The sequence below is a fragment of the Cucumis melo genome, chromosome 12, assembly GCF_025177605.1.
Source record: "Cucumis melo cultivar AY chromosome 12, USDA_Cmelo_AY_1.0, whole genome shotgun sequence".
Classification (NCBI taxonomy): Eukaryota; Viridiplantae; Streptophyta; class Magnoliopsida; order Cucurbitales; family Cucurbitaceae; genus Cucumis; species Cucumis melo.
Genome location: NC_066868.1, coordinates 10,193,482 through 10,212,622, shown reverse-complemented (window position 1 = coordinate 10,212,622; position 19,141 = coordinate 10,193,482). Strand labels below are relative to the sequence as shown.

Sequence of the window (19,141 nt, the reverse complement as noted above, 5' to 3'; positions counted from 1 at the left end):
ATTACAACTCCTAAATCCTAAACAATAATGTGATTATAGTAACATTTGAAAAGTTTGATTTAATTGTTTATTTTGTTTGGTTAGCTTATGTTTAGTTTGATTTAATTGTTTATTTTGTTTGGTTAGCTTATGTTTAGTTTGATTTAATTGTTTATTTTGTTTGGTTAGCTTATGTTTGTGGAGTGAAGGAAGGACTAATACTTGAATCCCAATATAACATGGGAGACACTCTTAATGGGAAATGTGGCCTACAAATTGAAGATGAGTTAAACCTTGTGGATTACAAAATATCTGACCTTCGAGCTAAGGGAGCTACCCAACAATCTATCACTTTAACCATGAAAGAAATGGGTTTAGAAAGGTTAGTATATCTATACAAAATCACTATGTCTTTCTTATTTGAACGTTATTAATTACCATAAAACTTGTACTAAAAAAATATATAATAATAAAAATAATAATAGATTGTATTTTTTATTTTTTTAAATTTTTTTGAGTTTAGTTTTTATTTCAGGAGATTGCCATATCAAGTTTTCTAATTTGAAACTTTTAATTTGGTTTTAATTTATCTCTAGTGTTTAAAATATTCATAATTTTGTTCCAATTTAATCTTAGACTATATTTTAAAATTTTAACTTTTTTTAATTAACTTTGATTTTCTCTTAAATTTTCACTTTCAATCTGTATTGTTAAATTTTATTAAATAATTTTAAATAGTTAAAAGAGTCAATATAATTATAATTAAATATGTTATTGACAATTCTACTGTATTTTATAAATTGTTTTAATTTTTTTATTATATTTGAAAAATATTTTGTAAATTATTTCAATATCAATAACCCATGTCCACCCCACACCCACACACTCTTAGTTCACTTCAAATACTACAAATTAAATGTCATATCTGTGCAGCCAAAAAAAGGTAAGACACAATTCTAAAAAACACAAAGGTAAACATTAGTTTTAAAATTTTGATGAGTTAAGCTAATGGAGGATATTTAAATATTATTTAAAAGAATGATATATGATTGAATGTAACAGATCACAAAATTATGGATGGACAAACACATACGTATTTACAAAAGCAATGGGAGAAATGTTGATATCCGAATTAAAAGAAAATATTCCTGTGGTTATTATACGTCCTACTATTGTTTCAAGCACTTACAAAGAACCCTTTCCTGGCTGGGTTGAAGGTGTAAGGTATGTATATTACATCTCCAACAACTTCATTATATACTCTAATTTTGGACAAAAATATCTATTTAATTAATATATATCATTTTAAATGACGTAGCTATAAAAAATATTTATGAATATAACAAAATATAATTAATAGAAGGACATCCATAATAGTCTATCATTGGTTTAACTTTATATGATAAGCATATTGATATTTTTCTATATTTGTAAATATTTTAATTTATTTGTCTATATTTTTTTTTTAAAATAACACGTGTCAATTTAAATCCTAAAATTTTATATTTGTGTGGATTTCACACTCTTTTCCAATTTTATTGTTTGAAAAATTTATGGTGTAAGCCTTGTAATCAAATTAATTGAACTATTAACTTAGAATTTCATTTGAGAAATTTTCATTTTAGAAAACCACCATTGGAAGAAGCTTCTTACACATACGTTTGAGAAGAATTAGTGCATGAATATGATTTTCAAACGTAACCATAATAAAAAGTACTCTAAATTGATTGGTAATTTGTGTGAAATATTGGGAGCTTAATTGATTAAAATTACAAGTTTAACACGAATCAAATATGAAAGATGTTATAAATTGATATATTCACAAAAAAAATTAGTTAAATTATTGATAAAATTATTAATTTAATTAACCATCATAGGTTGATCTAATGGTAAAAAAACGAGACATTGTCTCAATAATTAACTAAGAGATTATGAGTTCAATCCATGATAATCATCTTACTAAAAATTATTTTTCTATAAAAACATTACTAATTGACCTGTATATTTATACGTTAACAAAAATATAAAGTTAATTAAGATCTATTCTACCTATAATTTGACAACAATATTGAAAATGTCCGATCTAACAACAATAACAATGTATAGATTTGAATAGGATATCATGTCCTGTATAATTTTATAAAGGGGTGGTTTAAAATATATAACAACTATCAAAATATATTGACAATGTATACAATAATTTTGAAAACGAAAAAAACCCACAGGTTCACAATAAGAATTATAAAAAATGTTCTAGTCAACACGTGATTAATCAGTCATATGCACGCGAGTAATTTTTCTTCTAAACGATCATGATCTACGATCGTATAGGACTTGATACATGATTGTGTAGGAAATGATGCACGATCATGTAGATAGTATCGTGCGCGTGTAATTCCTCTTCTAAACAATCATGATATGAGATCGTGTACGAAATGATACACAATTGTTAGTTCATCATACACGATGTTTTGAAAACCCCTGGTAAACAATTGTGTAGATGATGATATACAATCGTGTATAGTTTATGATACACGATCATGTAGTTCATGATACATGATCAAGTAGTTTATGATAAAAAATGGTTTAGAAAAGCCCTAGTAAATGATCATGTAGATCATGATATACAACCATGTAGTTCATGATACACGACCGTGTAGTTCATGATAAACGATGATTTTGAAAAGTTCTATGGTAAACAATCACGTATTTCATCTCTGTTCACAACACATTAAAAAAAATAGAAGGATTGATGATTTATTGAAAACAAAGATAATAATAGCAGAAGTATAATGAAAAAGAATAAAAAATTTCAAATGATCAAATTTTAGAATGAGCAATGATCAAATTTTCAAAAATAAAATAAAAATTGCAGAAGAAGAGAAAGAGAGATCGACGCTATGAAGTGAAGAAGATGGAAAGAAAGAAGGAAGAAATCAAGTCATACGAAAGTCAAAAGCGACAAGGACAAACCTAGAATATTTTTAAAAAATGGTTGATTTCATAGGTTTTTTATTTTGTTATACGAGTCGTAAATAATCTGGTGTTTTTTTATGTTTATGAAAATTAATACTTTGATACTTCAAAACTTTTAAAAATACCCTTAAATTATATATATATATATATATATATATATATATATATATATATATATATAAACATATTCTTATCATTAGGATTTTTTTTTTTTATGAAAAATGTTAGTGTTTTATGTGAAAAATATATTTGAAATTTTTTAAATTTTAAAAATTACCTCTGAAATTAAAAAGAAAGTTAAAAATACTTTGGTTATATTTGTATATGAACGAAAATTGTTAGTACTCTTTGTAACGACCAAACTCCTTATTCTGAGTCGAAGTCATTACTAAATGTAGACAACATGATTTAAGTCATAAAGTTTAGTTAAAACGAATAAAACCTCAGAATTTTATTTATAAAATCAAATCAGGGTAATATGCAAAATGTAAATAATGTTAAAATCCTACTCGGGCCCTATCTACTTTTAAAGAAATGAAATAGTAAATAAGGAAGAAAATAAAACTCAAGTACTAAATGTCTAAAACGGGGGTAAGCGGAAGCAGAAATCCCTATGGCTCGCCACAGTCACTTCTGGTCGCTCGCCAGCTTGCCTTTGCCCCTACCTCGGCCCCTACCTGAAAAACATGACATGGAGAGAGTGAGTATAAAATACTCAGTAAGGGACCCACTACTAGTCCCACTAGGTGCCTGTTAGCTTCCTATTAGAGTCCTGAAAATTGTACCCAATCTCTGGCACGTTCCCCAACACGTGCAACATGCGCTCCCGTAAGAATGAAAATCTGGTCTTCAGTGTCCCAGGGGAGCACCTAGGACATACTGGCCTGTAGTGAACCCGGGGGAAGCACTAAGACAATTGGGCTGCGAGGATCCCGTTGAATCACTCGAATCATATCTATATCCATGCTAGATTGGCATCCCCTCGGACCACGCAGTCCTAAATAGGTGGTGATCCTGAAGGACACCCATGCAGGTACGACTCTAATAGGCTAAGCTAACAGGTACCCTAACCATAGCATACATATACATAACATCATCATGTAATCATATAAATCTAATCATCATCTCACATCCCATCACAATATCCAACATACAAACATAACAAGTCATGTCATCACATTACCATGCCATCATATAACCACATCATCAGTCACACCATGCTCTCATTAATTTACATATGTTATACAGTCTAGTCCTTAAACATGCATAACTAGAGGTGTATGTGGTCTCATGGTTCTAATCATAGGGCTAGTAGGAGAAATCTCTTACCTAGATATCTCTTACCTCGGCTCGACTGGAAAAACAGGGACAGGCTCGGCTTGGGCACAGGCGTGACTCGGCTCGGTGCAGAAGCTGCGCGCGTGCGGCTCAGCTTGCGGCAGAATGGAGGCGCGTCTCGGCTTACGGGTGCACGCGGGCGAGGCTCAGCGGCGCGGAGCGGCTGCGTGGGTCGGGTTTCGGGTCAAGGGCACGCGTCTCTTGTTCAGGTCGGAAATGCGAATCGACTGCGGCAGACCGCGCGGCTCGGGTCACGAAGGGGTGATGCGGGTCGAGCGTCGGGGCAGAGATGCGACGGGTCGAGCGACAGGGCACGGTGTACGGCTTCTGGACTTGGGCGACTAGCAGCGCAGGTCGGCAGATCTGTTCGGCTGACTAGCAGGGACGTCCGACGTGGTGTCTGGCTGAAGGCGGCGCTCAGCGACAGCTTGCAGACGGGGTTTCGGCTGGCGAGACGCGACGGCTTCCGATCTGCGAAGGCAACGGCTTGCGGACAGGGAGTTCGGCTTGCTGGGCTGCGCGGCTTCGCAGCTCCTGACTCGACGCGGCGACGCGAGACGGACGAGGAACCGGCTCGGGATTGCGGCTGGGCTCCCGTATGAACTTGCTGGAATCCGGCGGCGATGGCGGCGGCGCGGCGAAGCTGAAGTCGGCGTCTAGGGTTTCAAAATTTCTTCCAAAATTTTTCTTAGTTTCTCTTTCCTTTTTCTTTTCCAAAAAATTTTACTTTTGGTACACGGGTCCCAAGGTTCATTTAAACCCATTTACTCTACCTTCTCTCTCCTTCCCAAATCTCACCAAATTCCCTTTTTCTTCTCATTTTTTAAAAAAATTCTTTCCTTCTTTTCCTCAATTAGATCATCACATCTCTCCTTTAACGAACCAACTTTTATCTTAACAATAACTTCACCAATTTATTTCCAAATAAAATACTTAATATCCAAACAAAATAAATAACTCTAAACCTTAATTAATTACAAAGTCAAAATAATCAAATTCCATAAGACGATAAAATGAAAAACCAATCTGTTGGGGCGTTACACTCTTACTTCTTTATTTATCCTTTTCTTTTTCTTTTCTTCTCTTTTCTTAAGCTTGAATACTCTCTTACACCCATTTTATTAATTGTTTGACTCGTTTACCTTAAAAATAAATAAATAACTAAAATCAAGTGTTCACACATCTAAATTTTTGTTTTAGTTGCTAAGAAAGTTAGTGTTAGAGAAATAGACAAATTAACAGGAGAAAAATTAGAGTATCTATGCAAAAAAGATAATGATGATATATAAATAATTTGTCTTAAAATTGGTATTTTTTAACTCAAGAAAATTCAAACAAATTGATCATCATACCAATGGGAGGAGAAGTTTTAATGTTTTTTTTAAAATAATCATTTTTACAACGATGTATTAAAGGTTTTTGTTCACATACATAAGAGTATTTTTTTTTTTTTAAAAAAACAAAATTAGTTCAAGGGTAGTTTTTATATTTTGAAAAGTTCAAAAATATTTTTGCAATAAAATATTAATGGTTTCCATCGAAAATTAGTGATAGGAGTTTTTTTTTTTTTTTTGAAAGTTTAAGTATATTTTTGAAAGTTTTAAAAGTTTAAGAGTGTTTTTTACACAAAGTATAGAGTCCACGAGGACATTTTTTTTTAATAACCTAGCCATTTTTAAATCACAAGATTTTTTTTTCTTTTCAAAGAAACTTCATAAAACGAAAAGTAACCAACGATACAAACCTTCCCAACAAAGTCAAGGGCCCAAAACTCATGACTTACCTGAATCTCCCTTCTCTTCAAGCCAAACACATAATAGGCAATCTCAAAGAACTTCTCCACATACAATGCAATTTTGCTTAGCAACACATTATTCATTTCTAGAGACTAGTTTCTATACTTAATAAGATTCCTATAGTTCCACACATCCTATAGAAGAATGGCGCGACGCTATGATTTAATCCCTTCAGCTTTTCCATAATTTCGGCCTAGCAGTCCACTGAGATTCAACTAAACCTCAAACCATCCAAAATGCTCAATAATGAAGGGGAAAACGAATGTCAATACTTTAGAAAACTTGAAACACAAAGCATGACTTACTCCACGTAATTTCTATAAAACAAACAAAGGGGATTAGTATTGAATCCTCTTTTAATAGTATTCCCAAGGGTGGGAAAGGAATTTGATAGGGCCTTCCTAAAATATGAACGTTTTAGTGATATGTAATAGAAGTAACCTCAGTTGTGTAAAGAGTAGAGAGCAATAGAAACAAACAAAAATACACAACACAACAAAGTTTGTTAACCCAGTTCGATGAATACGAATCTACATCTGGGGGCAGTTTGCCCATGATAGAAGATTGTATTAATCACAAATACAATAACAGTTGAATACATAGTTATGACTGGAGGTACAACACTCTGCACATTTATCACCGTACTGTCCTAGAACTGTTGCACCAAAACTAAATATGTAAGAACACAATAGTCATAACTCATAAGAAGGACAAATTATCTCCCCCTTAATCTCAGATCTATAGATGATGTATTCAACTCAAGCCCCGAACGACTTGATGATTCTTCTATTGGTCTTTCGTATTATTTTCATGAAGAACTACCAAGAGAAACTCACCGTCAAAAAGCTTTTATACTTTTTCTTCGCATAACTTCTCATACAAGATATTACCAATATATAAGGAATAAATCTTAACCACCCATGAGAATATTACCAATATATAAGGAATAAATCCTAACCACATGTGGAACCCTTGAAAAGAAGATCTTAACATATTCTTTACCAACTCCATAACCAAACTGATCCATAACCAATTAATTAATTCATTAATTTACTAACCAATTAATTAATTAATTTGCTCGTGATAAAATAAAGTAGGTGGGACCATTTACTAACATACTCCCCCTTGAGACCACCTACCTTTATTTCTGCAGACAAGCACACCTCATCAAATATAAAGTAGAGAAACCAAACAACCATGCTGCCACAACACCCAGAAGACCACTAGAAACCATACCATAACATAATCTTTGCATGAATGAAAAAGTAGAGAAAATTAACAAAAGACAAAATCCAATCACAGAAATCCAGATAAACCACACTCCCCCTTGCTTGTTGCAAAAATAAAGTGAAACCTAAGAATCATTAGAAGAAACAGTAGACTCCAAAGCCACCCGACGACGATCACATAAAACATTCTCCAACACTATATGCCACTCAGAAAATCTACTGATTTGTCCTATCAGAGAGAGAGAGACTCAACCATCAGCGCCTATACACATACCGCAGATAGCACAAGGGGTTGACCAATAGTAGGACTAACAGCAGAGGAAGCCTTGGACTCGCCAGACGCAGTGTCAAACTCAGCAAAGACATCTGGTATATGAGAATCTTGAAAGAGACGCATACTCAGGAAGATAACAAGGGATGTAGTTCCAACATCGATTGGAGTCATGTAAGATGATTCAAACAAAGCAAAAGAAAGATGAACAAGTGTGAAGGCAGTCGACTGATAAGACTTGACGTGAGTGACCACCATTGTTTGCACACTCAAGTAATTATACCTAAACAAGAATAAAGGATAAAACAACAGCAGACGATGGCAACTAACCAGAGATGATCGTGGGTTATAAAAAGTTTGACGACTAACGACACAGAAACCAACTAAATTTAAGTTTATTGCTTGACTGACAGGTAAACAAACTGGGCTTAGATCATGATTGTGGGCTCTAATAACACAAGACCGATCGTTTGAACTATCAGACGTCCAGCTCAATAATTGCTATTCTGGGCATTGACAACTCTCTATGTCGACTATTCCTCCTTTTTCTCCATCATCGAACATGACTGATTCTACGTTACACTTGCTGAGTTCAAAGAAGAGTGGTGCATTCCCTCTCATGTGCCTGGAACATCCACTATCAACATATTGGTCAGTAGAGTTAGGATTATGAACAGGAGTAAGAGCTACCTTGCAGTTTTTCATATTGACTTTAGGTCTCCATTCTGTCCTGCGCCTATTTATACGTTTGCTCTGATTGTTGACTTGTCTTTGGTACAATAGACTTTGCAGCTGATAACAGTATGGTTGAATAAGACCAATCTTTCCACAGAAATAACAAATCCATCGTTTTCATCTATTCAGAGACTTAATAGACGGAATAGTATCTTCTGTCTTTTTTTCTTTCGCTATCTTTCTCTGGTCGTCATAACTATTTGACTCACGTACAAACACGGTTTTTGTTTTTAGTCCTATTAGATCCCTTTTATGAAAAACCCAATCCTCTTTTTTCATCGCATCTTTTCCCTTGGCCGAGCAAGTCATCTAATTTATGAGTTCCACTTGTCATCATTTTTATAGATTTGGAAAGCCCCTCGAACTGATTTCTGGCTTCCTTTAATTCAGTTTTCAGAGTGACTATTGAGGATAGGAAAATTTGATTTTCTTCCATTAGGCCTTGTATCTTTTCTTGTTGATACACGATTGTAGCTTGATCTTCCTCCCACTTTCTTTTCAATGTGCTTTCGTTGGGAGATTTATTTGACATTGTTGCTTGCTGGTCAAGCACTTGAGATATCACATTTTCCACTCCTTCGTTTGTTGTGATGCTACTGATTAATGCCTTTCCAACTTCTTCATTATTGCTTTCTGAATAGTTTTCTTCATCTGAAAGCGTAGCTACAAGGCTCTTCTTTTTACGTTTGAGATAAGTTGTGCATTCACTTTGAATGTGTTCAAATTCTTCACACTCATGACATCTGATTCCTTTAATATTCTTTTCAACTTTTAACGTTCCATAATCCTTCTCTCCCCATTCGTAATCTTTCCTTCTATATAGACCAGATGAGGAGAATGAACTAGATGTTCTAGGGTAATGTGTCGAATTGGAGTAGCGACTGCTCCTTTGACCGCCAACATGCTTATGAAATTGACTCTTAAGTTTGTCTACCTGCTTTGTCAGTAACTCAATGGATTCAGCTACAGATTCTTCATTCGCACACCTTGGACTCTTCTATCACTTCTTCCTTCACAGAGGTTAGAGCAATCCCAGTTTTCCTTTTACTCTTACCTTCTCCCAAATGTAGTTCGAAAGTTCGTAATGACCCGAATAGTTCATCCAACTTCATTTTTGATCGGTCATTCGCCTCCTCGATTGTAGGGACTTTCATATTGAACTTGGATGGAAGAGACCTAAGAACTTTTCGGACAAGTTTTGAATTAGGCATTTCTCCTAACGCATCTGATTCGTTGGCAATGTCAAGTACTCGAACATTGAATTCAGTGATAGTTTCTTCTTCAGTCATTTGAAGTGCTTCGACGTGATGTCAGGATCTATAACCGTGAGATTTTCACCTTTGATGTTCCTTCAAAGGTTACCTCCAGGGTATCCCATGCGACCTTAGCTGACTTGCAGATGTTGATTAGCTTGAATATGTTAGGATCAATGGCATTGAACAGTGCATTCAGCGCACTCGAATTGCCTACGGCTGCATCATCTTCTTCGCTTGTCCACTTTAATTTAGATTTTCGTGTGATTTTGCCAGTTTCATCATTTTCAGTGAGGTGCTCCCACCCTAATATAATGGCTCTCCAACACCTCATGTCTAGAGACATCAGGAATGCCTCCATACGTGACTTCCAGTACTCATAGTTTCCTCCATCCAGAAGTGGAGGTCTAGTGGTTGAGTTTCCTTCACGAATTTTGTCCATCAATGATCGTATGACAACCTGCTCTAATACCAATTGAAATATGAACGATTTTAGTGATATGCAATAGAAGTAACCTCAGTTGTGTAAAGAGTAGAGAGCAATAGAAACAAACAGAAATACACAACACAACAAAGTTTGTTAACCCAGTTCGATGAATACGCATCTATATCTAGGGGACAGTTTGCCCATGATAGAAGATTGTATTAATCACAAATACAATAACAGTTGAATACATAGTTATGACTGGAGGTACAACACTCTGCACATTTATCACCGTGCTGTCTTAGAACTGTTGCAACAAAACTAAATATGTAAGAACACAATAGCCATAACTCATAAGAAGGACAAAATATCTTTCCCTTAATCTCAGATCTATAGATGATGTATTCAACTCAAGCCCAGAACGACTTGATGATTCTTCTATTGGTCTTTCGTATCATTTTCATGAAGAACTACCAAGAGAAACTCACCGTAAAAAAACTTTTATACTTTTTCTTCGCATAACTTCTCATACAAGATATTACCAATATATAAGGAATAAATCCTAACCACCCGTGAGAATATTACCAATATATAAGAAATAAATCCTAACCATATGTGGAACCCTTGAAAAGAAGATCTTAACATATTCTTTACCAACTCCATAACCAAACTCCATAACCAATTTATTAATTAATTAATTTGCTAACCAATTAATTAATTAATTTGCTCGTGATAAAATAAAGTAGGTGGGACCATTTACTAACACTTCCTTCCACATCGTGAGCTTCACCTTAAAAGGGATTCCAAGGCTCCTCACCGATTTTCCAAAAATCTTATCCTCCAAGAGACGTAAGCAGGAAGGAGTGTTCAACGCCACATCTTAGTTCACTACAAGAGTGTAAACATTCTTGACCGAGAAACAACCTTTAGGATCAAGACCCCAGATAATCCCATCACCTCCCATGTGAGATATAGGAGGGACCCTAAGAATAATCTTTACATCGTTAGAGAGAAAGAAGTTTTCAACAAGCTAAGAATTCTAGCTTCCATTACCTTTCATAAAATCGCAGCCGACATTGAGTTCGTACCATCATTAGTGTGTAAAGGCATCCTTGGTTCATTTCAAGGGAAACAAGGGTTTTTCAAAGCATAGACCCTTGCACCATGTTTTCCACCATCCATCTATAGCCCTTAAGGAAAAGGTCACGACCCCACAATATGTCTCTCTAAGTGAGGGACAACCGCTTCCAAGAGAAGTATTCCAAAAATCACCATTTTTCAAACATCCTTCTTTGAAACATGAGACAATAGACTCCCTGGGTATCGAATAATTCTCTAGCTTTGTTTGGCAATGATAGCTTGATTGAAGATCTATAAATCACGAAACCCAAGGCTATCAGCATCCTTAGATAAACATAGCTCTTTTCCAGTTGATCCAGTGGGCTATTTCTGGTTCATCCCAAATGAACCCTATTAATATCATCACACAATCAACGGGGAAGCTTAAAGAAACTCATAGTGTAGATGAGAGTAACTTGAGTAATAGCTTTGATGAAGATCTCCTTCCTCTTAGAGAAAAAAGATTTCTTTCGAACCCTGAAGCACCATCCACACCTTATCCTTTAATCAATTAAAAAGCCTAGACTTTTTTATGCACTTGCGAGCAGACAACCTTAGATCAAACCCAAGGGAGACTGACTCCATAACCTACAAAATGCTACTTATCTCAACAATGATTTGAGACCTCACATTTTTACTGATAAGACATTTAGACTTGGCCAAGTATATTTTTTTCTTTGATGACTCGACATACTGCTTGAGAACTTTGTCGATAACTATGCAATGTTCGATTCAAGCCTTGAGAAAGATAAAACTGCCATCAGAAAAAAAAAGTGAGAAATAGAAGGGCAAAGCTTATGTAGGCGAAGGCTATGGATAAGAGAGAGACTCTTCTCCGAAAATGAGAGTCGACAAACCCTCGGCATAAATGAAAAAAGGTTATGGAGAAAAAGAGTCCTCCTAAGAAGGCCTTTACTAAAAGAAAACTCATAAGATAGTCTATCGTTTATAAGAACAAAAAAACCAGATTGTCTCTATACAATTCATGATGCTTCTAAACTATGATCGGTTGGCCAAAAGACATATGGTTTTGAGAAAAGACCACTCCACCCTATCATAAACCTTGCTCATTTCCAGCTTCAAAGCTACCCAGCCATCCAATTCCCAAATCTTTTGTTATTAATAGTGTGAAAGCACTCGAAACCCAAGATGGCATTATCAATAATCAATCTCCTTGAAAAAAAGGTAGTGTGAGCTTGAGATATGATGTCATCAAGCACATTTTTTAGCGTGTCAACTAAAGATTTTGCAATAATCTTATAGATTTTGCAATAATCTTATAGATCATGTTACACGGGCTTATGGGCATAAACATACCCATATACTTAGGCTTCTTAACTTTGGGGGTTAAAGATATGTAAGTTTTAATTTGTTTCAACGGACCCACATTCTCTACCTCATTGAGCACACCCAAGCATGTTTTAACTATATCTTTGCTCCCAATAGTTTTGAGTTAGGGATTTACTAGGACCTATGCCCATGATAGCATTCTCAATCTCCTAATGAATAAAAGACATGTTCATGTTGATTACAGACTGATCATATATCACATTATCAATGCAACTACATATATTGGACAATTAATCCTCCTTTGGACGAGAAGATTAGAAGAGCTCTACAAAATAACTTGTTGCAATAGCCTCGACCTCATCTTTACCTTCAACTTTATCTCCCGTGGCATCCATAATGTTGGTTATAGAGTACTTTTTCTTTTTATATGAGATGCCTTACTAAGGAACCATATGGTATTTGTATCTTTTCATTTTAGTCGATCATATTTAGATGTACTTTTCTTGTACATCTCTTCTTCCTCTAAAAGCTTCTCAAGCTCCAATTCAACCTTATGAAGCTTCTTAACCTATTCGCAATTAGATGGCCTCATAAGAGAATAATTTCCTCATCTTTCCTGAAACTGCACTCTTTAGGAACCCTTTCAATCTATCCCGATTCAATTTTCTCAAACTTTCAAGATAGAGCCTTACATTATCAGGGAAGAAAGAAACTCCTACCCCCCCTCTGGTTACGAACACCTGTTAATAATGTCCTTGTAGTTTTGAAATTGCAACCAACTTTCTTCAAATATGATCATTCTAGTTTTTTTTAGCTTTGTTACTTTGAGATCTAAAGAAGACAAATTAACAAAAATAGGCCTATGGTCAGAGTGATGAAAGTTGAAGGGACTAACATGGATAGAAGCAAATTTGGAAATTATGTCATTGTTCATAAGAAAGTTGTCCAACCTTTCTTTTATGACCCCATTTCCAGTATCTTTTTTCTCCATGTAAACATATCAATACCACTGATCCCTCAGTATACACGTATCAATAGCATCCTAAAGAGATTCATTTGGTGTTGGCTTCTAATCGCCCCACTCTTCTTGTCCCTGACCTCGATAATTTTATTGAAATCTCCCCGCAGAATCCAAGGGAGATTTATAGCTTTGTCAAGTTCAACGGATAATTTCTAATTTTTTTACTCTATTTTCTTTTACATATTTTCGTAGATACTACTAAATTTCCAAAACCAAGCATCATCTTTAATGGTGACATCAATATGGCCTAAGAAAAAAGATGATATCGAGACGTTAAATATCATCATTCCACGAAAGTAATAACCTACTGTATTCCCTCTGCTAAGGACATTAAAGCAGCATGTAAAGCCATGTTTTCTTTTCCTCTTTCTTCACTTGATTCTCGTTGATTCTCTTACCATTTTGACTTTGTGTCTAAGGGTCTAAAACATTTAAAAAATCTCCAAATTTTGAATGTTTCAATTCAAGATATTTATGGCATCCGGTGGGGTTGTCCCATAACCTTCGTTGATATCCCTCTTTCTTTTTTGGAATTAATCATTCGACCTCTCTTTTTTAGTTTTCTCTTTTCACAATCTATAATATAATATTTTCTTGCTAAGATACACTCCTTTTCAATGACTTGGCCTCTTAAATTAGAATCAGCTCTAGCAACGCGTTTTCATTTTTTCTTGAATTTCTTTTGTTGTACCTTTCCTTATTAATTTTTTCCTAATTCCTTTTGTCTTTACTAGCCTTCTCTCCAGCTTATTTCCCATTTAAGACCCAAAATCCCAGCCCCTCTGGATCTTTTTCCACATGATGAAGGGCCGATGAAGGGTCTTATCCATTTTTTGAGTATCTTTTAAGTCCGACTCAAACTTCACACTCTTTCTCTTAATGTTTACATATGTGAGTCCCCTTTAAAGCAGATATGTCCACTTTTGTTCCTTCTTCCTGAATTAGAATAAGATCTATCCACTTTTATCTCGAGGAACGAATCAACACTACCTTTCATCCCATCGGTCTTAGTTTTTTTTGCACTATAGTCCTCGCCAATAATTCTTTCTGGCTTACCTCCCTTTCGACTACCTTCAACTTCCATCGTTTTCTTGGATACATTTTTCTTCAACCTATTTTCGATTGTTGATGCGTCAAACCTCTATTCAGCCAAATCAAGCTTCTCCTTTTGACCATCTAACCATTCTTCCACCTTGTGTTCTTTAATCCATCCCACATTTGCCTCTCCCTTTCCCTCTAAAAGATAGCTCTTTAGCCACCTCTTTTCTTCCCTTACTTATACCTTTACTGCTTGACAAGCCACCTAGATAAACTCCAAATTTTCGCTCTTCATAAATTTTATCATCTTCCATCACATTTTTGAAAAAAATGACTTTAAGCATAAAAATCAGGGAGTTTCTCAAATGAAATTAAAATCCACTTTTCCTCGGTCATGGCTTCCAACTTGATATTCATTCTCCACTTTAATGGAATTTGGGTATCAATTTTGAACTCTAACTCTAAGAGTCTTTCCACCATATTGCCTTGATTCATTAAATTCAAATCCTTCAAACTCTCCTATTGAAATTGCAAGAGTAGAGACATATTTCCTAAAAAATAAACAGAGAAATATTGTGAAAATGAATCCAAAATAAGCAGTACTTAAACTCCACATCTAAAAGGGTGTTATTCCCTCTTGATCCTTCAAGGAGAAGCAAAGTATTATGGAAGCTTCAATGCCCGCCTTTGGTTACTCTATTTTTGTTACTAATAGTTTACAATTTGCAAAGGAATACGTTCCTTCCAATCTTCTCAAATAGAACTTTTCCAATGAGTCTCCAAATTTTTTGCATAACTTCTTTGCAAATTTTTCCATTACGTGTTTATTGGTTAAGATCTTGCATAGATCATTGCTCAAATTAGTAATGTCATTATTGATGTATATCATCCAAGTGTACGTGGCCATTTAGTAATAAAATGTCACGTCCCACCCTGTAAGCATCTTGACCCACGTGTTGTGACACGCTAACGTGACTTGAGCAACCCTTGTGCCTCTGAGCGAAACGCCAGAACGCTCAATCTTAAACCTTTGCATCTTACACTTAACTCTTAGATTGAACTGGAACTTTTAGAATTCCTAAGTCATAAGAAAAATCCACAATAAAAGTTAAATAAATAACTCCTTTATTAACTTCACAACATGCGTCCCAAATACATAATACATGCTTCCTTGAATACAAGAACTAAAAATAAAGACTTCAGGCTTCTAACGCCTGGCGTAGCCTCTTCAGATTTACTTAGAATGCCTCACCCTAATGTGTAGTAGCTCTCCTTATCCTTCTTAACTTAGCCTCAATGCCTTGTTGCCTGGGGAAGGAAAACTTAAAACGTAAGTCAAATACTTAGTGAGTGAGGTTTTAGAAATCCTTTTGAGGCATACAATAAGTAAATATATTTTCATAAACAAGCTCACAATGCCTTATTCAAAAATATAACATACATTAGCCTTTTCTTATTCCTTTTGCCAAGAACATGAACCATTCCCACATATAGACTACTGTGATGACCGCATTATCATCAACATCCCCTGGAGAATTTTTTCGGTTCATTTTTCGTTGCTCAGGTTGTTAACTCAATATGCTCCTTTCAACGCATTAACCAACTTCTTACCGCCATGTGGTCCTTTCACCTCATGGTTGCCTTGACTCATTATGTGCACATAATAATTAGCATATGACAGGAATAAAGGTAATGGTTTACTCTCTCATACATGAATTTCATACAAACATCATAATACGAAACTTTAACTCATAAAACATCCATGCTTTCTTATAATATTAACAAGATAAAACACATGTTATATATTTACAAATAACACAAGACTTGGAAAGAATGTTTAGAACATTGTTCCTTTTTTTAGAAAGTCACTCACTAAAAACACTAAGTTTCCTTCCTTTCTTTGATCACGTTCTTTCTTCTCACCTACAAACTTCTTCAGTAAAGCAATTCTTAAGAGAATTAAAGTAACATTCTTACTTTAGACATTTTAAATCCTAGTTATACTCATCCTTAAATGGATTAGTCACCCTTAAGTTCTCCTTGACTTGCCAGCTTCTACTTGGTGCTTTATACATATGAGCTTAATATCCTTTCTAACTATGTTTAGCTTTAACTCAATAGGTCATCAGCTATCTAATTAAGATTAGAAATTTCTTTTGAAATTCCTAACTCTCTCTTCATATGTCTTCTTTTTGCGTTAAAACATCAAAATAACTATTTCCTTTCGAACGCAACTTCCTTCATCGTGTCACCTAACTTCAATGCAAACTTCCAAAACGCCTACTCTTCAAAACAATCCTTCTATTTCAGATGAGGGTCTCACATAAAATAGTGTAAGATACCACAGGGATCCCTTTTGTTGATTTATACTAACTAGTTTAGTATCAAAGTAATTTTAGCCAAAGAAATTAGAAATTGGTTTTAACTGTGTGGTTCATATTCAATTTAAACAAAGAAAGAAGATAGAAAGGAAAGAAATTCAATAAATAAGATGTTCAACGGTGATGAATCAATTATATAATTCATTGATTAATAAGTCGATATTTGATGGAATTTAGTATGAACACAATGCTCAAGTCTAGAAACTTTGATTTGAATTATTATCTTTAAAAAATAATCTTCTCATACAATCTGAATGGTTATTAATTTCTTAAAATTGAATTAACATGCATGGAAATAAGATGGTCATTATCAACTTTTACTATTCTTCTAACCATTTGCATAATCTGCTAATAGCAATTCGATATTATTTTTCCAATTAAACATATCACTTTTCAAATTGGACATATAATTTAACAATAATCGATGGCCATTCAATAACAATCAAGCGAAAAAAATTGAAAAGTATAGAGTTCAACAATTTTCAAAGTAATTTCATCAACACCCTAAAACTTAAGAAGTCTAGTCACTCGTTATTCGAAGTTCATGCTCTCATATAGAAATATCAACAAAACAGTAAAGTGATAGAGAAAACCAAAGAAGAACAGCTTCTATAGCATTCATTGTTAATAAAAACCTTTAAACTATTTTATCACTTTAACACAAAAGAAAATGGACTAAAAGAAGGAAGAGAGGCGTGATAATATATAAGACAGAAAGAAGTTGAAGTGAGATGAGACTTATTGGAAGCAAAATGAAGCCTCAATGTATAGGTGTTGGAATTGAGATAGCGTCAAAACGCCATGGAGCAGTGTTGCAATGCTATCAAGGAATTTCCACTTAACGAATAAATTGTCTGTTGCTCGTACTAAAGTTTGTCTACCGCAAAGCGTTGCTATGCTAGGGAAAGAGACGTGACGCTGACCACCTGATGCCACCTATTGCATGTATGGGAGACATCATGTTGCATTCTAATTTATGAGCAACAGTGTAATGCTTTGGGCAACACTTGCTTTTAAGGGTATTTTAGTAATTTTGGCCTATTTTTCTCATTTTTGCTTCAATTGATTTGGTTTGGTCCAATTTCGTCTCTTTTACTTCCAATTGGTAATTTAATCAATACTAGCAAAAATAAGAAGTAAAAATAAGCATATTTTATATATATATATATATATATATATATATATATATTCCTTTACCACTCATTGCATCTATAAGTTTGGTAGTAGTGGTAGTGAATCGAACTTAAATCGCTTATAAATCTTGAAGCCTAAACCTCAAACTAATAGATAAGAGCAAATTGTAAATTTATATAGTTTTTTGTTTTTTGTTTTTTGTTTTGTTTTGTTTTTTTTCGAAGGTATTGAATTGCTAAAGAGAGAACAAGACATCACAACCTATAATTAGGTACAAACAAAACACCCCAGAAAAACATGGAAATGAATAATGACAAAGTCAAATCAAACACAAACATAAACAATATATACCTCAAAGAAAAATGTTTCAACCAAAAGAGCCATCCTTGGTCCTACGATAGAAACACTGAGCCATTAAGAACAACATAAAAAAATCCAAACCAAACAACTTGACTAACCACCAAGAGAGAACACCAAGGGAACTTAAAGCATATTATGTTCCCTCCAAATATTACAAATAATAGCACATCAAACCCCTTTACAGACCTTATGCTTCAACTACTTACCTTTGCTAAAGTGACATAAAGTACACATATTTTTAACGATAGTTAATAATATAGCAATTATTAACAATATTTTTTCCTTTATGCAACAGAACCATTGATAGCCTTGCTGTTGCATATGGTAAAGGGAAAATAACATGTTTCCTCGGAGATGTCAATGCACTAGTAGATGTGGTAAGTAATAATGACTCAAAGGCCTTTATATCCCTCTTAAACTCTTCTTTTAATGTTTTCCAAATCATTCAAGCAAGGAATACAACACTACTAAAATAATTTGATACTATCTTTTGTGTGTATGTATTATTGCAAAATATATAGATTCCAGCTGATATGGTCGTGAATGCGATGCTCGTAGCAATGGTAGCACATGCAAGCCAACCGTCATCCTATGCTATTTATCATGTGAGTTCCTCCATGAGAAATCCAGTGATGTATGGGAAGCTTCAAGAGTATGGATTTCACTACTTTAGTGCAAACCCATGGATCAACAAGGATGGACAACCTGTTAGGGTTGGAAAGGTCACAATTTTGAACGACATGGCTAGCTTCCATAGATATATGACCATTCGGTATTTGGTATTTCTTAAGGTTTGT

General features: G+C 34.5%; 1 protein-coding gene across 1 annotated transcript in view; it reads left to right on the top strand.

The window, feature by feature from the left end:
• Positions 1–19,141, top strand: part of LOC103500564 (fatty acyl-CoA reductase 3-like) — a 56,069-nt gene that overhangs the window by 13,153 nt on the left and 23,775 nt on the right. The window contains exons 4-7 of the mRNA XM_008463915.3: positions 169–361; positions 1,042–1,203; positions 18,640–18,721; positions 18,866–19,135. Coding sequence (XP_008462137.2) covers positions 169–361; positions 1,042–1,203; positions 18,640–18,721; positions 18,866–19,135 — 707 coding nt within the window. The remainder of the gene's footprint in view (positions 1–168; positions 362–1,041; positions 1,204–18,639; positions 18,722–18,865; positions 19,136–19,141) is intronic.